At 45.5% G+C, this 26,787-nt stretch overlaps 1 protein-coding gene across 4 annotated transcripts in view; it reads right to left on the reverse strand.

Moving 5' to 3' along the window:
* Window positions 1–26,787, reverse strand: part of DGKI (diacylglycerol kinase iota) — a 240,066-nt gene that overhangs the window by 81,794 nt on the left and 131,485 nt on the right. For all 4 annotated transcript variants that reach the window (XM_038752352.1, XM_038752350.1, XM_038752351.1 and 1 more), the window contains exons 16-20: window positions 26,035–26,090; window positions 23,678–23,740; window positions 22,951–23,024; window positions 19,736–19,847; window positions 8,203–8,402 (exon numbers count right to left, since the gene is read on the reverse strand). In XM_038752352.1, the coding sequence (XP_038608280.1) occupies window positions 8,203–8,402; window positions 19,736–19,847; window positions 22,951–23,024; window positions 23,678–23,740; window positions 26,035–26,090 (505 nt within the window). The remainder of the gene's footprint in view (window positions 1–8,202; window positions 8,403–19,735; window positions 19,848–22,950; window positions 23,025–23,677; window positions 23,741–26,034; window positions 26,091–26,787) is intronic.

The following is a 26,787-nucleotide window of genomic DNA, read 5'->3' on the forward strand; positions in this document are numbered from 1 at the left end:
ACAAACACAACAATTTATTATCTCCTCAGGATTCCCCTTCTAGACTGTGAGCCCACTGTTGGGTAGGGACCGTCTCTATACGTTGCCAACTTGTACTTCCCAAGCGCTTAGTACAGTGCTCTGCACACAGTAAGCGCTCAATAAATATGATTGAACCAACAAACCCCAGCTCTACTACCTGCCTGCTGTATGAGCTTGGGCAAGTAAGTCCTTGGGAAGCAGCACAGCCTACTGGGAAGAGCCCAGACCTTGGAGTCAGAGGACCTGGGTTCTAATTCTGACTCCATCAAGTACCTGCTGAGGGACCTTGGCCAAATCACTTAACTTCTCTGTACCTCAGTTTCCTCATCGGCAAAATGGGGATTCAATACCTGTCCTGTCTCCTACTTAGACTGTGAGCTCCATGTGGAACGGGGACTGAATCCTACCTGATGAACTTGTATCTACCCCAGTTCTTAAAAGAGTGTTTGACACACAGTAAGTCCTTAACAAATACCACAAAAAAGTCACAACCTATCTGTGCCTCAATTTCCTTTTCTGAATGTGGGAAAATCTGATCGCCCCTTGTATAGGGGCAGGGACAGTGTCTGATTTGATTGCATTTTTATATGATACTGCCCCAAGAGCTTAGTAAGGTGCTTAACACACTCAATAAATATGATTAAATGAATCAATGAATGATTGTATTGTATCTACCCCAGGACTTATTGCAGTGCTTGGCACATCGTAGGCATTTAGCAAATATCACTATTATCATTATTATGGTGGAGATAGCTACATTTCTCAGTTCACAAAACCCCTTGATTCACATTTTTTCTTAAAGCAGATCCCTTCTTTGGCTTTAGGTTTTCTTGTGAAGCAGCAGCATGGCTCAGTGGAAAGAGCCCGGGCTTTGGAGCCAGAGGTCATGGGCTCAAATCCCGGCTCTGCCACTTGTCAGCTGTGTGACTTTGGGCAAGTCACTTCACTTTTCTGGGCCTCGGTTACCTCATCTGTAAATTGGGGATGAAGACTGTGAGCCCCATGAGGGACAACCTGATTACCTTGTATCTCCTCCAGTGCTTAGAACAGTGCTTGGCACATAGTAGGTACTTAATAAATACCATTATTATTATTATTATTATTGTGACATTCTAACTCTAACTTCAGCTTCCCCATCTTCATTCAAGGCCCTGGGGTTCCGAGCAGCAGTCCTGAGACTCTCAGTCATACCTACAGAATCATCGTACCTAGGCTTTTCGAATGGAAAGACACGATCTTGAAAACTGAGCCTAAAACAACCCTGAATGTTACCCACGTTTGATAGTTTTCACTCAGCCCCTCTCCAACTGCCTTCTAACCCTCCATCCCCAACCCGGAGCAAGCGGTTGAAGTGAATAACCATTCGATTTGCATGGTAACCTTTTGATTGAAGGAAGGTCAGCGAGAGTTGACTCCCAAGATTGCTTCTGTGCCTGTGCATACGTGAATAATTCAGCAATATCTTATACAAGGAGTTGGGGCATTTTATTTTGGGGGAAGATTGAAGCGAGGGGGAAGAACGTGAGGAAGAGGAAGGGCACACAAAGTTGGGTGCCTATCTAAGAGCACTGTATAACAAGCAAAATCCTGGGAGCTGCCCTCTTGTTTCCACCCCTTTGAAGGGAAGTGTGGAGTTCCCAGCCCCAAGGACAAACAGAAGGTTCTTCCTTGAAAAATATTCTGCCATTTGGGGATTCTGAACACTCAGAGCTCAGGGACATTCTCTCACTGCTAAAATCATTCAAGACATTTCTCATCCTCAGGCTTCTGAAAAGGCACGGCGGCTGAGAGGCTGGGGAATAGCAAGGAGAGGATTAGGAGTTTCATCTGGAAAGTCTTACTGAGAAGCCTAGTGGAAAGAGCCTGGACCTGTACATCAGAGGACAAGGGTTCTAATCCCAGCTCCACTCCCTGTCTTCTGTGTGTGACTTTGGGCAAGTCTCTTCAATTCTTTGGGCTTCATTTACCTCATCTGTAAAATAGGGATGATGATTGTGAGCCCTATGTGGGACAGGGACTGTGTCTGACCTGATTATTTTGCATCTACCCCTGCACTAAGTACAGTATCTGGTATATAGTAAACATTTAACACATACCAATCAATCAATCAATATGACATATTTCCAAAAGATAAGCAGCATGCGGACACAAACATCCCATACCAGCCTCCTCTCCTTCCTCCGGCCGTCATGTATCCTCCTTCCTCTCCCCCTCCTCCCCCTCCCCACAGCACCTGTATATATGTATATATGTTTGTATGTATTTATTACTCTATTAATTTATTTATTTTATTTGTACATATTTATTCTATTTATTTTATTTTGTTAATATGTTTTGTTTTGTAGTCTGACTCCCCCTTCTAGACTGTGAGCCCGCTGTTGGGTAGGGACCATCTCTATTTGTTGCCAACTTGTACTTCCCAAGCTCTTAGTACAGTGCTCTGCACACAGTAAGCTCTCAATAAATACGATTGAATGAATGAATGAATGTATCCTAGCCGATTGCACTACCAGGTCGCTCTAAAACCTGGGATGGCTTGGATTTGGACCAGGTTGGGCCCACGGTACCGGAAGCCATCCCAGGGAAAGACCACTCCAAACTCGATTAGAGCACAATCCACGTCATTGCAGATTAGACTCAGTGGGTCTCTCTGCTGAGACTCCAGAGTTCAAAGCTCCCGATACAGACACCCTCTTTCCCACAAGGACAATGATGGAATTTCCCTCACCGACAGCTTGTATGGCCCCTGGTTCAAACTTCCCAGGTGTGGGATGCCTTTTGGGTGGGATGAGTTTCAGGTTGGAAAGATCCCATTTGGCCAGCATGTCACAAAGGGAAAGGGGGCCCTTTCCCTCTCCATCTAGACTGTAAGCTCCTTATGGGCAGGGAATGTGTCTGTTTATTGTTATAGTGTACCCTCCCAAGTGCTTAGTACAGTGCTCTACACAGAGTAAGCGCTCAATAAATATGATTGACTGACTGACTCCACCCCTGTGGCCCACAATGAAATCCCGGTTTCAGCTAAGGCCCCTAGAGGTGCTTCCCAAGAGATGGAATGATGTTACAGAAATCAATCTAGCCCTTAAAGCTTCATTGTACCTTGACATCTTCAAGTCCAACGGATACCACTGACATTCATTCATTCAATCATATTTATTGAGCACTTACGGTGCGCAGAGCACTGTACTAAGCGCTTGGGAAGTACAATTCAGCAACAAATAGAGACAATCCCTACCTACAGCGGGCTACTGACATTAGCCTGCACCCCAGAAAATGAGCTGTCTAAAGGGACCATACATCCAGAGGTACCAAGGTCAGAGATAAGAAGCCAATCCCTACAAAAGAGAAGGAAAGCCACCAACCGAGTGGGAAAGGGGGGGAACCCAAAGACTAGATTCTATGTCTTCCCAAAGCCACAAGGGAACACAAACAGTAGATTCGCTAATTCTTTACAGAGCCAGGACGACAAGTTGGGGCAGGACTCATCTCAAACGGGGCAGGGTGAAAACAACTTCCAGCCCAGCTTCCCCTCCTCTCTGGAGATGCCCGGAGTTGCCACTGGGGAGGAACATAGCAGGATGGAGGGCATGGAGATAGATGTAGGGGCAGGGGGAAACAGAGGAAAATGAAACAAAACCGCCTCATACTTACGTAGTGAAGGAATCAGGGGGAGCGGAGACTCTTCGCAGGTCAACAGTTTGCACCTTATGGATGCTAGAGGCGGCAGGGGGATGAACGGCGAAGACAGAGTCAGCACACAAGGCATGGACAGACAAGGAACAAGCGAGAGAGAGAGACACGTAACATTTAAACGGAAACTGAGAGAATGTCTCACCAAACGCTGAGTGAAAAGGGAGAGGAGAACAAATCAAGCCATGGGAAAGCATCCAAGAGGAAGGTGAGAGAAGCCAGGCAAATGGACAATAGAGGGGGCTGACTTCCGGGGTGATGATGGTCTGGGGGTGGGTGACGACGGGGAATGAGGGGGTGGGGGAATGGGGACACATGCTGGGAGGTCACAGCGGTGAGGCGGGAGGAGGTTTGGGAGCATGGGAGAGGGAGGTCAACGTCGGCCTTGTGGGTCGGGGGAGGGGGAACTCAAGCATGCCCAACTCTGGATCCACGGTGGCCCTGAAGAGGGAGGGAGAGCGGCCAGCTCCGGGGTCCAGCCAGGGACAATACATACCCCTCCTGGGAGGAATCCCCTGTTGACCAACAACTTTGAGAAGAGGGGAATCTGGGAATCCTGCAGTAAACCCTAAGACTTACCCCAGGTGCCTTCATTGGGGGGGAAACATTACCCTCCAGGATGCTTAAGTGAAGCTTAGGTTCTGAGTAGAGTTCACACAGTAGGCATTTGTAAGTACATCTGACTAACTGATAGGCCTCAGACCTCCTCAAGAACCCCTTTCAACCAATTCTAGCTCCCGGACCAAAAGCCCCCACCCCTGGAGGGCCTTCTCTGCCTTCCACAGAGATGGGGATGGATGACTTTGGCCTCTGTTTTTTTTTTTTATGATATTTGTTAAGTGCGTACTATGAGCCAGGTATTGTGCTAAACCCCGGGGTTGGTGCAAGACAATCAGATTGGACACAGTCCCTAAGCCACATGGAGCCCCCCAGTCTTAATCCCCATTTTACAGACGAGGTAACCGAAGCCCAGAGAAGTGACATGATTTGCCCAAGTTCACACTGAAGACAAGTGGCAGAGCCGGGACTAGACCCGAGTCCTTTAACTGCCAGGCCAATGATCTATCCAGTAGGTCAAGCTGCTTCTCCATGAGGCCACAGAGAGAAGTAATCTCATAACCATGGGAACCAGCCAACATCATGGGGGCCGTTGTCCCCACAGGTATCCAGCAGTGGGAGCGAAGCCATTATTTTTGCTGACACAACTTTTTGCGCTGAACTCCCCGAATCTCTCACTCTGAGTGCCGGACAAGGTCCAGAGTTTCCAAGCAGGGCTTGCCAACATGCCTTGCTTCCCACCCGTCAACCACCTTTGATTTCCACACTCAAAAAGCCCCTCTGCTTGTACCCACTAAGTTTAATCACCAATCACTGGTTTCTATTGAGCACTTACTATGTGATCAATTATTGGGTGTATGGAGTAAATTATTGGGTGTATAATACAATACAGTATAATAGAGGAGAACCTCAAGGATCTTTCAATTTCTTCTTTGAGGACAGAGATTGTGTCTTCTAATGCTACTGAGCTCTCTTAAGTACTTAGTACAGTACTCCTCTCCTCCTCCCCACCCTCCCGCCCTACCTCCTTCCCCTCCCCACAGCACCTGTATGCATGTTTGTACAGATTTATTACTCTATTTATCTAACTTGCACATATTTACTAGTCTATTTATTTTGGTAATGATGTGAATCTAGCTTTATATCTGATGACTTGACACCTGTCCACATGTTTTTTTTTGTCTGTCTCCCCCTTCTAGACTGTGATCCCGTTGTTGGGTAAGGACCGTCTCTATATGTTGTCAGCTTGTACTTCCCAAGTGCTTAGTACAGTGCTCTGCACACAGTAAGCGCTCAATAACTATGATTGAATGAATGAATGAATGAATGAATGAATGAATGGTAGCTGGGTTCTAATCCTGGCTCTGCCATTTGTCAGCTGTGTGACTTGGGGGGAGCCACTTAACTTCTCTGTGCCTCAGTTACCTTATCTGTAAAATGGGGATTAAGACTGTGAGTGCTATGTGAGACAGGGACTATGTCCAACCTAACTTGCATCTACCCCAGCGCTTAGTACAATGCCTGGCACATAATCCGCTCTTAACTAACACCATAAAAAATGGGTGCTCAGTTAATACCCTTGATTGGTCAATTGACAATTTATCTGTAATTGATTTTTATTTATATTAACGTCTGTCTCCCCCACCCCAGACTGTAAGCTCACTGTGGGCAGGGAACATGTCTACCAACTCTGCTATATTGTTGTACTCTCTAAAGCACTTAGTACAGTGTTCTACACACAGTAAACACTCAATAAGTACAATTGATTGACTGACTTTTGCTCATCACTTGTGTCCCCATAACGCCCAGGAACCCTCCATGCTTCATCACGCTTGGCCTGGATGTATGGAAAAAAAGATAATCATCCATCCAAAAGGGAGGACGTCAGTTTCTTTGGAGATTACAGAAGAGAGGCTGAACTCAGCTAAAACTCAAGGCAGGTTTCACCTTCTCAGGCATTTCTGTAGACCAATTTAATGCCATTTGAACTATATCTGCGGGCTTCTTTACACAGAGCATTTTAATCAGAGGCACTAGTTGTCAAAAGTTCTCGACAATGCAACCTTGCAAAGTATCTCCAAAAATCATTAGCCTGCAGAAATTCTATCCGATGCTCAAAGTTTGCACTGACCCTGGCCCTTTCACAAATGCCACCCCTGCCACCCACCCAGGTGGCATCCCCACCTCCTTCACCAGAGAACAGAACATCAGGAGCATCTGAATCCAGCTCCTACCCTCTGTTTCTTCACAAATATCCAATGAAACAGGCAACGGAAGGGAGAGATGGAGTGTGGGCCATTTCTTTTAAGACCACTGCCTGGTTTCTTATAGGCCTGGCCTGATATTTTCAGACTCTGGGCTTGTAGGCTAGGGATTATTTTCGAAACAAGGTTCATTCACCTCGGTCTGAAAAATGTTCTGTTTTTTTTATTCTCTGCTCCTGATACTCCAATCAACTAGGCGTGGAAATAGCTCTCCAGCTTTGAGGACTGGCTACATCTCATTCTTCCCCAGCTGTCCATAAACCAGTTCAAGGAAGGAATTCTGCTTTGGAAAAACTAAACTGGTATCAAACAATCTTGTTGACTGTCCAACCTAAATCCGCTGAACTGTCAGTTCATTCAGGGCAGGGATCATGACTTGGGTAGGGACCGTCTCTAGATGTTGCCAACTTGTACTTCCCAAGCGCCTAGTACAGTGCACACAGTAAGCACTCAATAAATACGATTGATTGATTGATTGATTGATTGACTACTAACACAATTGCAGTGTAACTCTCCCAAGTGCCAGTACAGTGCTCTGCATACAGTAAGCACTCAATAAATTGACTGGCCTTTTTATATCAGAGTTTACATGTTCCCAGCTGCATTTTTTCTTGTTCTGTAATTTCCCATTATAAATCTGGAAATGGCCCCCAAACCCAACCCTTCCTAACTTGTATCTACCCCAGTGCTTAGAAGAGTGCTTGGTACACAGTGAGCCCTTAACAAGTACCATTATTATTATTATCATTATTATTGAGACTTGCCATTCTGTGGAGGTTGTCAAATCTAAGAGCCATATGCGGGCCATCCATCGTCCATCAATGTATTTATTGAGCACTTTCTGTGTGCAGGGCACTGTACTAAGCACTTGGAAGTACAATAGCAGAAACAGACAATCCATGCCTTCAAGGAGTTTATAATCTAGCCAGGATCTTGCAATCTGAAGAAGGTGAGGCAATTTACAATCTGAGTTTACAGCCTGAGTAGTGACATGGTCTACTGGAAAGAAAATGGGCCTGGGAATCAGAGGACCTGGTTCTAATTCCAACCCTGGAACTTGTCTGCTGTGTGACCTTGGGTAATCCACTTAACTTCTCTGTTACTCTCCCAAGCACTTAGTACCATGCCCTGATCATAATAAGTAGTAAGTAAATACCACTAATTGATTGATTCTCTGTACCTCAGTTTCGGGGTTATTATTATTGTTATTATTACTGGATCAGAGCATACACAGAGAGCCCAGGGAAGAGGCAGTGTCCAGTTACGTGGAGGATATGGGTAAAAAACAAGGTATTTCTGGGGTTTCCTCCTCTTTCTCCTCCCACCAGTTCAGGGATACTCTCCTAATGAAAAGAGCTCTGGCCTCGGAGTCAGAGGACGTAGGTTCTAATCTTGACTCTGCCACTGGTCTGCTGTGTGATCTTGGGCAAGTCACTGAATTTCTCTGTCCCTCAGTTTCTCCATCTGTAAAATGGGGATGAAGACTGTAAGCCCTAAGCGGGGCAGAGACTGCATCCAGCCTGATTATCTTGTCTCTACCCCAGCACTTAGCACAGTGCCTGGCACATAGTAAGCGCTTAACAAATACCATAATTATTATTATTACCAATAAACTCTCCTCCCTCTAAGGTCTCCCTGCTTCCAGGATGGGGAAAGGGTCCGGACTCACTCATTCAGCAAAGGCACGGACGTTCTCCTCTTGCTCTTCTGCACCATGTTAGCCTGGTTCCTCAGGGAGATGCGGATGAGAGCAGGGGCCAGCCTGCAGGGCTCCCCATCCACTTGCATAGGGATGGGTTTGTACGTGAGGAGGGTCACCTCCCGGCACTGGTGCAGCCTCTCTCCATGGCCTCCCACCTGCAGGGCGGCCTATACGACAGAGCCAAACACAGGACAATTATCAGGGAGCAGCCGGCAGCAGATGCCCGTGACGGCGGCTGGAAAGTAATAATAATAATAATGATGGTATTTGTTAAGCACTTACTATGTGCAAAGCACTGTTCTAAGCGCTGGGGAAATTACAAGGTGATCAGGTTGTCCCACGGGGACTCACAGTTTTAATCCCCATTTTACAGATGAGGTAACTAAGGCCCAGAGAAGTCCAGTGACTTGCCTAAAGTCACACAGCTGACAATTGGCAGAGCCGGGATTTGAACCCATGACCTCTGACTCCAAAGCCCGGGCTCTTTCCACTGAGCCATCTGAAGCAGCGTGGCCGAGCGGATAGAACCCTGGCCTGGGAGTTGGAAGGACCTGGGATCTAATCCCGTCTCTACCACTTGTCTGCTGCGTGACCTTGGGCAAGTTACTTCACTTTTCTGGGCCTCGGTCGCCTCATCTGTAAAATGGGAATTAAGACTGTGAGCCCCGTGTGAGCAGTGACTGAATCCAGCCTGACAAGCTTGTATCTACCTCAGTGTTTTGAACAAAGGTTGACCCATAGTAAGGACTTTATAAATAACTATTAGTATTATTATTATCCTAAGCCAATTCAGATGGTATGTTCCCAACAGTGCTGTGCCTTGATCCCATTTAGCTCATCGCCAACCCCTTTCCCACATCCTCCCCCTAGCCTGGAACTCTCTCCTGCTCCATATACACCAGATCAGCTCTTTCTCTCCCTTCAAAGCTTTTTTTAAAGGTCACATCTTCTCCAAGAGGCCTTCCCCAATTTTCCTCAGCTTGATCCCCTCCTATGTAGTCTATGCACTTCAATCTGTGAGCCTTGGACATTTGATATTTGTCTAATCACCAACACCACAGCACTTAAATACATATCATTAAATTACCTATTCTAAATTACATATCTAGCCGTTCATTCATTCATTCATTCCATCGTATTTATTGAGCGCTTACTGTGTGCAGAGCACTGTACTAAGCTCTTGGCAAGTACAAGTTGGAATGTAAGGTCATTATTAGCTGGGAATGTGTATGCTAATTCTGCTGTATTGTACTCTTTCAAGTACTTAGTAGAGTGCTCTGCACATTGTAAGTGCTCAGTAAACAGGACTGATTGATTATCTGTGTAAACTGATTTAAGTCAGAGACTCAGAGCATCCTGCCAACCCATTACCTCTTTCACAAGCCTGCCTGCATTAACTGGGGCCCCTTAGCACCTCCTCCTCCTCCTGAGCAGTGTGGCTCAGTGGAAAAGAGCCTGGGCTTTAGAGTCACAGGTCATGGGTTCAAATCCCAGCTCCGCCAATGGTCAGCTGTGTGACTTTGGGCAAGTCACTTCACTTCTCTGGGCCTCAGTTCCCTCATCTGGAAAATGGGGATGAAGACTGTGAGCCCTCCGTGGGACAACCTGATCACCTTGTAACCTCCCCAGCACTTAGAACAGCGCTTTGCATGTAGTAAGTGCTTAATAAATGCCATTATTATTATTATCATTATTATTGTTATCGACCCTTATCCCTAGGGTACAAGAACAGCAGTGAGGAAGCCCACTGTTGGGTAGGGACTGTCTCTATATGTTGCCAATTTGTACTTCCCAAGCGCTTAGTACAGTGCTCTGCACATAGTAAATGCTCAATAAATACGATTGATGAAGTAGCACCATAGTCTAGTGGCAAGGGCACAGGGCTGAAAAGCAGGACCAGCTCCACCACCTGCCTGCTGTGCAACCTTAGGCAAGTCACTTAACTTCTCTGGCCCCTTTCTACATCTGTAAAATGCCAGTTTAATACCTGTTCTCTCTCCCACTTAGACTGTAAGCCCCATGTGGGACAGGAACTGAGTTTGATCTGATGAGAAGCAGCGTGGATCAGTGGAAAGAGCCCGGGCTTTGGAGTCAGAGGTCATGGGTTCAAATCCCGGCTCCACCAACTGTCAGCCGTGTGACTTTGGGCAAACCACTTCACTTCTCTGGGCCTCAGTTACTTCAACTGTAAAATGGCCCCCGTGGGACAACCTGATCACCTTGTAACCTCTCCAATGCTTAGAACAGTGCTTTGCACATAGTAAGCACTTAATAGATGCCATCATTAATATTATTATTATCAAATTGTACCTCTCCAAGTGCTTAGCACATAGCACTTAACAAATATCACAACTGTCATTACTGTAATTATTACACCAATACTGAGTGCATAGTAAATACTGAATAAATACCATTATTATTATTATTATTATTTCCACTCACTACCCGAGGTCAGTCAGGCAGTCAGTCAATAGTATTTACTGAGTTCTTACTGTGTGCAGAGCACTGTACTAAGCACTTAAGAGATTAGCTTGGCTACTCTCAAGCAGTGTGGATCAATGGATAGAGCCCAGGCTTGGGAGTCAGGGACCATGGGTTTGAATCCCGGCTCCACCACTTGTCAGCTGTGTGACCTTGGGCAAGTCACTTAACTTCTCTGTGCCTCAGTTCCCTCATCTGTAAAATGGGGATTAAACTGTGAGCCCCATATGGGACAACCTCATCAACTTGTATCCCCCAGTGCTTAGAAGAGTGCTTTGCACATAGTAAGCGCTTAACAAATACCATCATTATTGTTATTATTATTATTATTACTACAGTACAACAATAGGCGGACACATTCCCTGCCCACAATGAGCTGATAGTCTAGAGGGGGAGACAGACATTAAAAGAAATAAATTACAGTTAGGAACATAGTGCTGTGGGGCTGAGGGAGGTGATGAATACAGGGAGCAAGTCAGGGCATTCACAGAAGGGAGTGGGAGAAGAGAAAAGGAGGGTTTAGTCAGGGAAAGTCTCAGAGTAGATTGCCTTCAATAGAGAAGCAGCGTGGCTCAGTGGAAAGAGCAAGGGCTTTGGAGCCAGAGGTCATGGGTTCAAATCCCAGCTCCACCACTTGTCTGTTGTGTGACTTTGGGCAAGTCACTTCACTTCTCTGGGCCTCAGTTAGCTCATCTGAAAAATGGGGATTAAAACTGTGAGCTCCCCGTGGGGCAACCCGATCACCTTCTAACCTCCCTAGCGCTTAGAACAGTGCTTTGCACATAGTAAGTGCTTAATAAATGCCATCAGTATTATTATTATAAGGCTTTGAAGCGGGGGAGAGTGGTGGTCTGTCAGATATGAGGAGGGAGGGAGGGCGTTTCAGGCCAGAGGCAGGATGTAGGAGAAAGGTCAGTGGCGAGATAGACGAGATCAAGATACAGTGAGAATGTTAGCATTAGAAGAGCAAAGACTGTGTACTGATTGTAGCAGGAGAGTAGCAAAGTGAGATAGGAGGGGTCAAGGTGATTGACTGCAGGTCTCTTCTGCCCTTCTCCCCCAAGCCCTCAAGCCTCATGTCAGACAGCAGCTCCCAAGGAGCAGGAGTTCTGACCGGCTGTCCCAGCATAATACTCTCTGTTGAAAGCTGAGGATGTTTGCGATGTGAGAAAAATATTAAACAGCCACGCCAGGCTCCACTGAGTCATTGGCTACCGACTCAGGTGCACGGGAGAATGAATCTACAATCCTTTCTGTCTGGGACCGGCTTATGAAGCATACCATCCCTCGGCTCGGCAGAGGTCAAAAAAGGTCACACAGAACTCTCCTGTTCACTTCTCCTGTTTGGAAATTGATTAACATCAGGATGACAGGGAAGGTGAGATTTTCAAAGACAGAAGCAAGACAGAGAAGCGGAGAAGGAAGCAGAGAGAAGAGAAGAAGCATGGCTCAGTAGAAAGAGCCCGGGATTGGGAGTCTGAGCCCTCTCCTTCCTCTCCCACTTCTCGCCCTCCCCATCCCACCGCCTTACCTCCTTCCCCTCCCCACAGCACCTGTATATATGTATATATGTTTGTACGTATTTACTACTCTATTTATTTTATTTGTACATATTTATTCTATTTATTTTATTTTGTTAATATGTTTTGTTCTGTTGTCTGTCTCCCACTTCTAGACTGTGAGCCCGCTGTTGGGTAGGGACCGTCTCTATATGTTGACAACTTGTACTTCTCAAGTGCTTAGTACAGTGCTCTGCACACAGTAAGCGCTCAATAAATACGGTTGAGTGAATGAATGAATGAGTCAGTGGTCATGGGTTCAAATCCCTGCTCCACCACTTGTCAGCTGTGTGACTTTGGGCAAGTCACTTCACTTCTCTGTGCCTCAGTTGCCTCATCTTTAAAATGGGGATTGACTGTGAGCCCCACCGTGGGATAACCTGATCACCCTGTAGCCTCCCCAGTGCTTAGAACAGTACTTTGCACATAGTAAGCACTTAATAAATGTCATCATTATAAGGGACATCACAGGTACTAGGCCAAATGGAGTAGTTTCAAGGCTTCTTGCTTTATCTGCCCTTGGGCCCTAAGGGTCATCTGAGGGAAGTGGGGGAAAGGTAGAAAGCCAATGGCACAGGGCAACTCACATACAACTGCCCTGAATTTTCTTTGGTTGACTGGTTTCTTGGTTGACAGTTTTCCCATTTGATCAGGGGGCAGGGGAGCACCTTCTTTCTGAACTTTCACCAAAAGAAAAATAACATAAAGCCACTTCCTCAGGCGTGTCTCTCTACCTTGCCTCCACAAAAGCACCTCACAGAAACTGAGCAGCAGAGAAACTAATCGAGTTCTGGGAAGACAATATGGGAGGTGAGAAGAAAGAAAAGTTAAGAAGGGAAAAGGATTGTGGGCATCTACCCCTTTATGGGTTTGGAAGAGCCTTAGGCTTGCTGGCTATCGTGTTCTCTGAATTGGCTGTACATAGTTTTGACAAAATCTAGCCTTTAAGAGTCCTGTGCCCTACCCCTATGTTTGTGTATACATGCAGTATCAACAAGACAGTCAAAAATCAACTATGTTTGTGAATACGGGTATGTCTGTGTGCCTAGTTAGAGTGGAAGCTTCTTGTGGGAAGGGAACATGTTTTTTTTTTTTTTTAATGGCATTTGTTATGTGCTTACTCTGTGCCAAACACTGTTCTAAGCTCTGGGATAGGTACAAGTTAATTAGGTCAGACACAGCCCCTGTCCCTCGTGGAATTCACAGTCTTGTACTTCTGTTGTTCTTTCCCAAGCACTTAGAACAGTGCTTGCAGGAAATGGCTGTTCAATAGACATCACTGTGTTGTAAGATCCACTGACGATCCATCGGTAAAGGTAAGCTTAAAAGAAAAACATTTTATGAAAGAGGAGAAATGTTTTCTAAGCACATCAGAAAATGTTTCCAAAGCACTGATGCTCCCCAGCAAGAATTACATAACGAAATGCATCAATATGCTTTGCCTGATCCTAAAGATATTCCCCTACCAAACATAATCAGCAAGATCCAGGATGGAGATAAACCTTTTACCCTCCATCTAATTGTAATGATGAAATTTACTGAGCACTTTCTTAGAGCAATACACTAAATTAAGCACTTGGGAAAGTACAACAGAAACACAAGACGCAACATTCTTATACTCTACCTCTTTCCCTATCTGTAACATAGTTAATCATCTGTCTCACCCATGAGATTGTAAGCTCCTTGAGGGCAGGGATCATGTCAACCAACTCTTCAGCAGTGTACTCTCCCAAGTGCTTAGCATAGTGTTCTGCACACGATAGGTGCTCAGTAAAAACCACTGATTGACAGTGTCGGGAGTGTGTTTGTTGCTGCTGTTGTTTGGACAATGATCAGTGAATGCTCTACACCGAAATTCACTTCAATTGCTTCTAATTGAGCAGAGAAGACTCCTGAACTTTCCCGGGAATAATCGAAGGAAAACAGATCCCTACTGCTGGATGGTGATTGTCAGGATGGATGGTGGCACAGTTGTGCTGGAGAGATTTTCCACCTCCAATCCTCCCTACGGGCCTAGAAAAACTGGTCAGGGAGCATCCCTATGTAGTTCAAGGGACAAATTTTTGATCGATCTTATCTATTGATGTCAGCATGGGGCATCTGGCTGTGTGGCTCTGGACTAAGGGAGGCCAAGGTTTTAACTTACTGGGGGTCAGAAAATGTGTTTCACCTCAGCAAGCTTATAGGTCGGTTATCAAAATTCGTCTGTGCAGGCAACAGATTTTCTGACAAAATTGACAAAACAACTGTGGTTTGTTAAGTGGTGACTTTACGCCAAGAATTGTACTTAGCACTCAGATACAAGTTAATCAAATTAAACACAATCCCTGTCCCACTTGGAGCTCTCCAATCTAAGAGGGAGGGAGGACAGGTATTTAATCCCCATTTGACAGATGAGGAAACCAAGGCCCAGAGAAGTGGTGACTTGCCCAAGTTCACACTTCCTTCTGTGTCTCCCTGACTCGCTCCCTTTGTCTTCCCCACTCCCAGCCCCACAGCACTTATGCACAGATCTGTAATTTATCTATTTATATTAATGCCTGTCTTCCCCACTAGACTGTAAACCCACTGTGGACAGGGAACATGTCTGTCTATTGTTGCAATGTACTCTCCCAAGCACTTAGTACAGTGCTCTGCGCAGAGTAAGCACTCAATAAATACAATTGATTGAATGAATGAAGTGGCAGAGCCGGGATTGGCACCCAAGCTTCATTACTCTCAGTCCTGTGGCTTTCCACTAGGCCTCAGGGCACTGTGGGGTGTGGGCAGAGGAGGTGGGAAAGAATGACTGATCACTGGACATCCCTCCCCTGTCATAAAAATGCAGGGCCACCCTCTGGGGTTTGTGTTTCATTTTGTTTTTAATGGTATTTGTTAAGCACTTACTATGTTCCAGGCACTGTATGAATTGCTGGGTTGGGTAAAAGCTGATAATAATAATAATAATAATAATAATAATAATAATGGTATTTGTTAAACACTTACTGTGTGCAAAGCACTGTTCTAAGCACTGGGGAGGTTCCAAGGTGATCAGGTTGTCCCACGGGGGGCTCACAGTTTTAATCCCCATTTTACAGATGAGGCAACTGAGGCCCAGAGAAGTGAAGTGACTTGCCCAAAGTCACACAGCTGACAGTTGGCGGAGCCGGGATTTGAACCCATGACCCCTGACTCCAAAGCCGACGCTCTTTCCACTGAGCCATGCTGCTTCTGGCTAATCAGTGCTAATCAGGCTGGACATAGTCCATTTCCCACATGGGGCTCATAGTCTGAATCCCCATTTTACAGCTGAGGTAACTGAGGCACAGAGAAGTGAAGTTACTCGCCCAAGTTCACATGGCAGACAGGTGGCAGAGCTAGGAATAGAACCCAGGTCCTTCTGATTCCTAGGCCCCCCTATACATTAGGCCACGCTGCTTCTCACCAGGTGCACATTTTAGGAGCAGAGTCCTCATGGCTCTACAAGGGGAGGCAGCTTTGCTCCTTTCATGAGGGCGAGAACCACCTCTCACAAAGATGGTTGGGGCGGGAGGCCATGCAGCGACTCACCCACCTGCTGTTACCTCACAGAGCAGTGGGGAGGGAGGCCATGAGGTGGCTGAAACCCCGGCTGTTACCTCACAAAGCAGCCAGACATGCGTCTGTTTGAGTAAAGGCAGTGAAAGAGAGTTTTCTCTCCTCCCCACAGGACACCTGGATAGTGTATTGCCAAGCCACATTGGGAGGTGTGAGAGAGAGAGAGAGAGAATCCAGCCAGCGGGGCCATGGGGGCACTACTGAAGGCCCAGACCGACCACCTGACGCCCTTATTCCCCTTCAATTCCCCTTTCCTGCTGTTGTCATCACAACAACCACCACAGCACTCTAGAATGTACCGATCTGCAGACTCTAGTTATTTATTCCCTTACTCTAATAATAATAGTAATGATAAGTATTATGGTATTTGTTAAGTGCTATTCATTCATTCAGTCATATTTATTGAGCACTTACTGTGTGCAGAGCACTGTACTAAGCACTTGGGAAGTACAAGTCGGGGAGGATGGGGCGGAGGAGAGGAAAAAGGGGGCTCAGTCTAGGAAGGCCTCTTGGGTAGGGCTTTGAAGGGAGGAAGAGAGCTAGCTTGGCGGATGTGTGGAGGGACGCACTCGAATACCACTGATTGATTGACTGAAATGGGTGGAACTCTAAGCAGGAAGAAATTATATGAGGGACTGGGGGCCTAATTCACAATGTCATATGAGAGTTTCACTGTTGTACAGGCCTGTGAAAGTTAGCATTGCTATGTGCCTAGAAGAGTATTGAGTGGCAGGGGAAATACAAGATAATCAGGTTGACAATGTCCCTGTCCCAAATAGGGCTCACAGTCTCAGTAAGAGGGAGAACAGGTATGTAATCCCCATCTTACAGATGAGGAAACTGAGGCAGAGAGAGGTGAAGTGACTTCAATGCTCTGTGCCTCAGATTCCACATCTATATAATGAGGATATAATGTCTGTTCTCCCTCCCCCTCAGACTGTGAACCAATCTGATTATCCTGTCTCTACCCCAGTTCTTGGTGCAGTGCTTGGCACAAAGTAAGCATTTAACAAATACAAGATCATTAATATTTTTATTATCACTTCTCCCCCATGCTCCCACTGGTTGTACATAACATGGCCGACTGCCTCCCCCATTAGATTATAAACTCCTTGAGAGCAGGGGCCATATCTTTAACCTCTACCTCTGAGTCTCCGCAAAGATATTTTTCCCTTTTTAATAACCTTTCTTCTTCTAAATAATTCACGAAAGCAAACTGTCCAATTGTCATTTCAACGCATATCCATGCAAAGAAACCTTGACGCATTCCTTAAAACCTTCCAAAAAAAAGAGTTCTGTTGCTTTTTTTTTTTCCTTTAAATCACCCCTGGACCCTTAGCAGTTTCAAAAGGCCCCAGTCACAAAAAGTTGTCTATCCTTGGAAGTGGAGTCCTCCAGAAACCCCAGAGGTGGAGGAATGAATAGAAATCTTTGGCAGGGAATACACTTCAAACAGAAAGAATGAACCAGGGACCTCTGCTTTGAGACCAAAAGCTAGCTACGGAGTTTATATAGAATTTTCTTTTCCTGGCAGAATTTGTCCTATTTCAGAGATCCTGAAGGGAGCAAGCATAGATTGTTCCATACCTTCGGTAGGGGCTCCAATCAATAACGAGGGAACAAAACATTACTGGCATTTTTTATTTAGTTCAGGATCCTAAACTGTTAATAGACTGTAGCTTGCTTCAAGCCTTCCAGGGTCAAACATTCCTTACTGACTGAGTTGATCTCTAAGGAGTCCCTAGCAGCCAGGGAGATGTTGAAAAATAATGCCTTTAGTTTTCAGGGTAGTTGTTTCTAAATAAATATTACTGTATTTGTTAAGCGCTTACTATGTGCTAGTCACTGCAATCGGTGCAGGGGTAGTTACAAGCTAATCAAGTTGGACACGGTCCCTGTCCCACAAGGGGCTCACGATTTTATTTCACTACTGTTCCTACTTCAACAAAATAACCAACAGAACATTATTTAAATAAAATTCACCTTCTCACAAGGAGGAAGACAAAGAACCAGACGATGGTTTGTGGGGGGAAAGAGCATTTAAAAATGCGAGATTATTTCACCCTAAATGGGGAAAAAAAAATGGCCAAGGCATTATAAAAGTAATGTGATCTGACAGGCATTTGAGTGTACGGAAATATGAGAGATTATGATCATGGGCTGTGCTTAGCTGCAACGTCAGCCGCATTTTTAATGAGGATTTTTTAGTGGTAGGTTTTAGACCTGGAAAGTTAACTTCAAGACGGCGGAATTGGAGATAAAAACCACTCAAAGAAGCTGGGCTTGAGTGGGTGGAGTCATGTGCATTGCAGGGGGGCAGTTTTATTATTCATAACATGGGGAGGGAGGGAAAGAATGAAGGAAAAAATTATCTATTCTACGAGCGGCCGGCACTGAGCCCCCTGTATGGCCATTTCTGGGTCCAAGGGGCTCCAGAGAACTATCCTGGACCTTTTAGATTCAGTAATATTTGGACACAAGGTGCTCCAGAGAGCAGTTTGTTGTGGCAGGGAATGTGTCTGTTTTATTGTTGTATTATACTCTCCTAAGTGGGGAGAAGCAGTGTGGCTCAGTGGAAACAGCCCGGGCTCTGGAGTCAGAGGTCATGGGTTCAAACCCCGGCTCCGCCAATCGTCAGCTGTGTGACTTTGGGCACACTTCTCTGTGCCTTCACTTCACTTCTCTGGCCCTCAGTTACCTCATCTGTAAAATGGGGATTAAGACTGTGAGCCCCCCGAGGGACAACCTGATCACCGTATAACCTCCCCAGCACTTAGAACAGTGCTTTGCACACAGTAAGCACTTAATAAATGCCATTATTATTATTATTACAGTGTTCTGCACACAGTAAGTGCTCAATAAATACCACTGACTAACTGACTGTTCTGGCTCCCTCAGGAAGCTCTCTCCACCTGAGGAAGCAGAGTGGCTTTCAAACCAGAGATGGAAGTGCCATGTTTCACCCCTGTAGTTAAGACAGGAAGTGGGCATCCATACCCTCCTCTCTCCCTCACAATTTGAGAAACTGGACTTCTGGACAGGTTTGAAATGCCCATTTCTTCCCGAATTAAGCAATGCAGTTTAAAGAGGGATGTGTCCATAATTAGATGCCAGCTAACTTTCAGGAAAAACATCTCTTTTACTGCTATGTTTGTTTTTACATACACCAATAAACGCATCCTGATTTTCCTTCTAACTGGAGATGCAATAACAACTGTGGCATGTATTAAGCACTTATTATGTGTTAAACACTGCAATAAGTACTGGGGAAGATACAAGATAATCCAGTCACATAGAAGCAACAGCGTGGCTCAGTGGAAAGAACACGGGCTTTGGAGTCAGAGATCAGGGGTTCAAATCCCGGCTCCGCCAACTGTCAGCTGTGTGACTTTGGGCAAGTCACATAACTTCTCTGTGCCTCAGTTACCTCACCTGTAAAATGGGAATTAAAACTGTGAGCCCCCTACGGGACAACCTGATCACCTTGTAACCTCCCCAGCGCTTAGAACAGTGCTTTTCACATAGTAAGCACTTAACAAATACCATCATCATTATTATTATTACAGTCCCTGTTCCACGTGAGGCTCACAATCTGAGAGAACAGGTATTTCATCCACATTTTGCAAACAAGGAAACTGAGGCACGGGGCATTTAAGTGTCTTGTCCAAGGTCACCCAGCAGACAAGTGACAGAGCTGGGATTAGAACCCAAGGCCTTCTAACTCCCACCTTTTTCCACTTGGACACACTGCTATCATTTTCCTACTCTCTAACGCACAGGGTGCAGTGATGATAGAGCAGAATTCTGCTGAAATCCCTCCAAAGTGGAGACATTTGGCCAAAATTACGAGCACCGTGAATTCCAGGAACTGCCAAAATACTCACCAAAGAGGCCATGGTGAAGCCAATGACCTCGATATAGCCATCATCATGACGCTGAGGTTCAAAATCTCGATGCTCTCCCGGGTTTCCCCACGGCATTGTGCCCGCACAATACCTGCAGAGAGTGAGGTACGAAAACCAGCTTGAAGGATCATCCAGACCTTCTGTTCTGCTGCAATAATGACATTATCAGCATCACTACCAAGCACCTCTAGAGAACTTCCTATTACATAGTGATGGGGTCCAATTTCACCCACTAGAGAAATAACCAAGAAACATTTACCCCACCCCCCAATCCAACTTCAACCTGTAAAATGACAGCCACCAAGAGCGTTCCAAAACTGGTCTTTTCTTTTTTAGCTTTTTTGTCAGCCTAAGAAGACAAAATGGGCAACTCCTTTCTCCATTTGCTTATAGATTTTGGTAGACAAAGCAACAGGGAGTTATGTCCTAAAGACCCAAAATACAAGTGGGGCTCTGACATTAACCAGAACTGGAGGATGTGGGAACTCCCGGCAGAATTTTCTTTTATTGTAATGTTTGTCATTCATTCATTCATTCAATCATATTTATTGAGCGCTTACTGTGTGCAGAGCACTGTACTCAGCGCTTGGGAAGTATAAGTCGGCAACATATAGAGACGGTCCCTACCCAACAACGGGCCAATTGTCAACTGTGTGACTTTGGATAGGTCACTTAACTTCTCTGTGCCTCAGTTACCTCATCTGTAAAATGGGGATTAAGATTGTGAACCCCCGTGGGACAACCTGATCACCTTGTAACCTTCCCAGCACTTAGAACAGTGATTTACATATAGTAAGTGCTTAATAAATGCCGTCGTTATTATTATTATTATTACAAGGGTCACAGTCTCCTTGTCAAGAGATGAATGGTAACAAGATGGGTATGGTTCTCAAATTGTTGCCCTGTGATTTCCATTTGCAAAGATCAATCCCCTCTGGGCCAACAAATGGGATGATTATTATGTAATGGAGTATGGCTTTGCTTGCAAATTGGGAAGTAGGAATGATGTTCCCGGAGAACTCTATAGCAATAGAGAGTACATGCTCATGTCTCCTCTATCCTAAAAAAAACCCTCCCTTGACCCAATGGCTTCCTTCAGTTATTGTCCCATCTCCCTCCTACCATTCTTCCCCAAATGTTTTGGGTGAGCTGTCTACATCCACTGTCACCACCCACTGTCTCCATTTGCTCGCCTCCAATGCTCTCCTTGGCCCCCTCCAATCTGGCTTCAGTCCCCTTCACTCCACAGAAACTGCCTTCTCAAAGGTCACCAATTATCTCCTTCTTGCCAAATCCAATGGCCCCTACTCCATCCTAACCCTCCTCAACCTCTCAGCTGCCTTCAACACTGTCGATCACCCCCTTCTCCTGGAAACATTATCCAAACTTGGCTCACTGACACTACCTTCTCTTGGTTCTCCACCTGTCTCTCTGGCGGCTGCTTTCTTAGTCTCTTTCACGGGCTCTTTCTCTGCCTCCCATCCCTTAACTGTGGGGGTCCCTCAGGGTTCATTTCTAGATTCCTTTTTATTCTCCATCTACACCCACTCCCTTAGAGAACTCATTTGCTCCCCCAGCTTCAACGACCACCTCTATGTGGGTGATTCCCTTGCTCTCTCTCCTTCTCTACGGTCTCACATTTCATCCTGCCTTCAGGACATCTCTACCTGGATGTACCACCAACAACTCAAACTCAACAGGTCTAATACATCATCATCATCATCAGTCGTATTTATTGAGCGCTTACTGTGTGCAGACTACTGTACTAAGCGCTTGGGAAGTACAAGTTGGTAACATATAGAGACAGTCCCTACTCAGCAGTGGGCTTACAGTCTAAAAGGGGGAGACAGAGAACAAAACCAAACATACTAACAAAATAAAATAAATAGAATAGATATGTACAAGTAAAACAAATAAATAAATAGAGTAATAAATATGTACAAACATATATACATATATACAGGTGATACAGATTATCTTCCCACACAGAGCCTGACCTCCCTCTGACTTTCCCATCACCGTAGACAGCACCGCCATCCTTCCTGTCTTACAAACCCATAACCTTGGCATTTTCTTCAACTCATCTCTCTCATTCAGCCCACAAGTTCAATCTATCACCAATTCCTGTCAGTTCAACCTCCACAACCTCGTTAAAATCCTCCCTTTCCTCTCCATCTAATCTGCTACTATGGTAATCCAAGAACCTTTCATTCATTCATTCATTCATTCATTCATTCAATCGTATTTATTGAGCGCTTACTGTGTGCAGAGCACTGTACTAAGCGCTTGGGAAGTCCAAGTTGGCAACATATAGAGATGGTCCCTACCCAACAGCGGGCTCACAGTCTAGAAGGGGGAGAAAGACAACAAAACAAAACATATTAACAAAATAAAATAAATAGAATAGTAAACATGTACAAGTAAAACAGAGTAATAAATCTGTACAAAATCAGTAATAAATCTGTACTGCATCAACCCCTTCGCTGACCTCTCTGCCTCCTGTCTCTCCCCACTCCACCGTACCTCAGTCTGCTACCTGGAGCATTTTTCTACACAAACATTCAGGACATGTTTGCCCACTCCTCAAGAAGCTCCAGTGGCTGCCCATCCACCTCCACACTCCTCACCATTGGTTTAGAAGCCCTCCATCACCTTGCCCCCTTCTACCTAGCCTCCCTGATTTCCAGCTCACACACTTCACTCCTCTAATGTGAACTACTCACTGTTCGTATCTATCTCACTACCAACCTCTGGCCCACGTCCTGCCTCTGGACTGGACCTCCCACCCCCTTCGTATCTGACAGACGATCAGCCTCCGTACCTTCAGAGCCTTATTGAAATCACATCTCCTCCAAGAGGCCGTCCCCAACTAAGTCTTCATTTCAGCTTCTCTCATTCCCTACTCTGTCATCCTTGCACTTGGATTTGCACTCTTTATTCACTCCTTCCCTCAGGCCCACAGTACCTATGTACCTATCTGTAATTTCTTTAATATTAATGTCTATATCCCCCTCTAGACTGTAAGATTGGTGTGGGCAGGGAACATATTGACCAACTCTATCATATTGTACTCTCCCAAGTGTGAAGTACAGTGCTGTGTGCACAGTAAGTAGTCAATAAATACTCGTGATTGATTGATTAATGAAAAGTTCCTGCCAGAAGACCACTCCCCCTGGGTGCTGGCCAGGACTTACCTAGGTATATTTAAAAACACTATACACTGGAACTTCAGCTCCTGAATCTTTGGGGTGAGGTCCGTTCCATCGCACTGCAACAATCAAAAACAACACAACAAGGGCTTTCAAATGGGGTGTCTCACCTGTGACTACCAGGGAGCAACATATCCCTCTGCTCCCTGACCCTGGTTGGGAAGAACTAATATTGACTTGCAGTGTTCCAAGCTTATCCCTCCCCTGCCACTGAATCCCAAAACTCACCCTATCAAAAGTCAACGTACAGGTGTCCCCTTGAATTAGGTCTCTCAAAAACCACAGATCACTGTGTGCAGAGAATGTGCTCTGCAAAGAAACTTTACTTCCTAAAATGTTTTACACTGACTTGAAAAATACGCTTTTTGAAGGCTATGAGATGACTGATGAAGCTAGCCTCCCTAAGCAATCAGATAACCAAACCAATCAATCTTTCTTTTTCCAACCTTCTATGTGAATGGATGGAATCTTCCTATCTTTTTTAAAAATGGGAAGTCGTTGAAGAAGGGGTCTTGTCCTTGTAAGGTACATAGAAGTGACAGCAATGAGCAGACAGAAGGCTTGATTTCCTCTATACAAAAGAACTATAATAGAAATGAACATTTTGAACAAGCAACTTGGTGGAAACCAGAGCTGTTGACTGGTATTGGTTCTCTGTGTGTTTGTAACATTCCCTTTGCCAAAGGGACCATCCCGTGTATTTGGTACTTACCACAACTTTTACATGTTTGGATAAATCCCTGGAGCTTCTCTGCAGGAAATCAGAAAAGGCGGCCTGTACCACAGGGAAAGAGAAGGGAGAAAGTCTCTTGAAATAACTGCACTATTTCTAGTTTTCCCTAGTTACCCTTTTCTCTCCTTTTCTGCATCCTAACCCTTGTCATTCAGTGGCTTTAACATGCCCCTTTCTCTTCTGAAGGGTATCATCTTTAGAAGAGAAGCAGCGTGACTCAGTGGAAAGAGCATGGAATTGGGAATCAGAGGTCATGGGTTCTAATCCCAGCTCCACCAGTTGTCAGCTGTGTGACTTTGGGCAAGTCACTTAACTTCTCTGAGCCTCAGTTACCTCATCTTTCAAATGGGAATTAAGACTGTGAGCCCATCGTAGGACAACCTGATCACCTTGTATCCCCCCAGCACTTAGAGCAGAGCTTTGCACATAGTAAGCACTTAACAAACGCCATCATTATTATCTTCTCAATCACTAGCACAAATCCTTGCTGCCTTCTCTGACTTTCATTCCCTACAGCAATTTGTCTGTGGTCGCAAAACTGGATTTCTCTGAGACAGCAATCGAGGTATTTATTGAATGCTTACTGTGTGCACAGCACTGTACTAAGTGCTTGGGAGAGGACAGTAGAGTTGGTAGGTATGTTCTCAGGCAGTAGACAACACTGTGTTCCCACCAGTGGAGAAGCAGTGTGGCTTAGTGGAAAGAGCACGGGCTTGGGAGTCAAAGGTAGTGGGTTCTAATCCCGACTCTGCCACTTGTTAGCTGTGTGACTTTGGGCAAGCCATTTAACTTCTCTGTGCCTCAGTTACTCATCTGTAAAATGGGGATTAAGACTCTGAGCCCCACATGGGGTAACCTGATTACCTTGTATCTACCCCAGCACTTAGAACAGCTCTCGGCACACAGTAAGCGCTTAACAAATACCATCATCATCATCACCATTTGGTAAACAACATCAACAAACCAAAGAACAGTTCTAACGCCATTACTACTACTACAACATATCCCTATTTCCCCCTCTAGACTATAAGCCCCTTGTGGGCAGGGAACATGTCTACCAAATCTGTTGTGTGTGCTCTGCCAAATGCTTGGAACGGTGCTCTGCACACAGTAAGGGCTAATAAATACCATTGATAATTTACTACTACTATTAGTTCTACTACTATTATTTATTACAACCAGGCAATATCTTGTCAAGCACAGCCACTCTTTCCCCATAACCCTCTTCTTCTCAGTCCTACCAATGAAGCCCTTGTCTAAGTTCTGGTCACTTTATGACTAGGCTACTTCCTTCCCGCTGGCCTCCCACTCTGCACCCTGAAATGGAAATCACTTCCCAGGGCATGACCGTTTCGCCTATCATTCAACACAGGTGAGGGAACTTGGTCAACAACTTTGTTGTGAGTGCTCAGTGGTAGAGCACTCTTCCACCTCTCTGATCACCTCTCTAATCAGTTATCTACACTGGTGTAGATACAATCTAATCGGGTCAGGCACAGTCCATGTCTCACCTGGAGCTCACAATCTTCTTCCCCATTTTACTGTTGAGGTAACTGAGGTCCAGAGAAGTGAAGTGACTTTTTTTATTGGTGTTTGTTAAATGTTTACTGTGAGCTGGGCACTGTACTAAGCGCTGGGATAGATTCCAGCCAGTCAGGCTGGACCCAGTCCATGTCCCACCCCCAGAAGTCCCCTCTTCATTCCATGTTACCTTACTCTGTTTCCCTCTTCTTCACTCACCCTCCATGTCTCTCTCATGCTATTAAGGTGCCCTTCCCTCCTTCCAATCCCTCCTAGAACTGACCTCTTCTGAGTAGGGGCACTATAAGCTTTAAGTATCCATCAGGGATGATTAAAAAGGAATATCAGCTCTGATCCCCGCAACCCGTCAAAGACACACCCTTCAGCTTTTTCTCCCCCGAGCTCAGCAGGAGGAGATATTGGCCCTAAAAATAACAGGGAGAGCCATGACAGTGAGCAAAGCTGGAAGACCATATGGAGCCTCTGTGTTCCCACAGCCACCTAATAACCAGGTCAATTTTATTATTTTAATGTCCATCTCCCCCTTTGTGGGCAGGATGTCTACCAACTTGGCTATGCTCCCAAGGGCTTAGTGCCCTGCTTTGCACTCAGTAAGAATTCAATAAATACCACTGATCAATTGATCAGCGCCCTGTCCCTTGCTAGCCTCTGTTCTCTCCCCATGTTCTGCGCTGTCAGTGAGGAGCTAGCCAGTAGATGGGGACCCCCCCAAACACTGGTCAGCCCAGGAAACCCCATCAGTGCTCTAAGAGACAAGACCAGGAAGGAGGAGAGAGGGAGAGGTCCATACTCACCCCCGCATAAAACATTTTATTCCGAAACCGACTGTTGAATTTCTCTGGATTTGCTTCTGCAGAGAGGGAAAAGCTTGATTTGCGATGACGACCTCATTAGGAGCAGCAGATTAAACAGGCACCTGGACAGGCCAAGGAGCCCTAGGAGAATCTCTCTCCGGGCAGCAGGGCACCTGAGCCTCCAGCCCGGGCATTCCCATCATTTCCAACCCAGAAGTTGCAGAGGGGAGGGACCCAGTTGCTAGAGATCAGCCACATCCTCCATCCCCTATAGACTGTAAACTCGTTGCAGGCAGGAAATCAACACTGTTGTATTGTACTCTCCCAAGTGCTTAGTCCTGTGCTCTACACACAATAAGCGCTCAATAAATGCCATTGATGGACTGATTGATTTAGTGAAATGAGAAGGATCCCTAGCCTTAAAGTCCTGAGAACACTGCTCTTTGAAAAGCAATTTTGACATCATTTGCTCAAATAAAAAATGCTAGTGGCCAACCAGAGGCGCCTCCAGATGTAGGGGATAAATGTTATTCCAGGCAGAAGATGTAATAATAATAATAATGTTGGTATTTGTTAAGCGCAAAGCACTGTTCTAAGCGCTGGGGAGGATACAAGGTGATCACGTTGTCCCACATGGGGCTCACAGTCTTAACCCCCATTTTAGAGATGAGGTAACTGAGGCACAGAGAAGTCAAGTGACTTGCCCAAAGTCACACAGCTGACAAGAGGCAGAGTTGGGATTTGAAGCACTAA

Source organism: Tachyglossus aculeatus, chromosome 10 (genome assembly GCF_015852505.1).
Source record: "Tachyglossus aculeatus isolate mTacAcu1 chromosome 10, mTacAcu1.pri, whole genome shotgun sequence".
Taxonomy (NCBI): domain Eukaryota; kingdom Metazoa; phylum Chordata; class Mammalia; order Monotremata; family Tachyglossidae; genus Tachyglossus; species Tachyglossus aculeatus.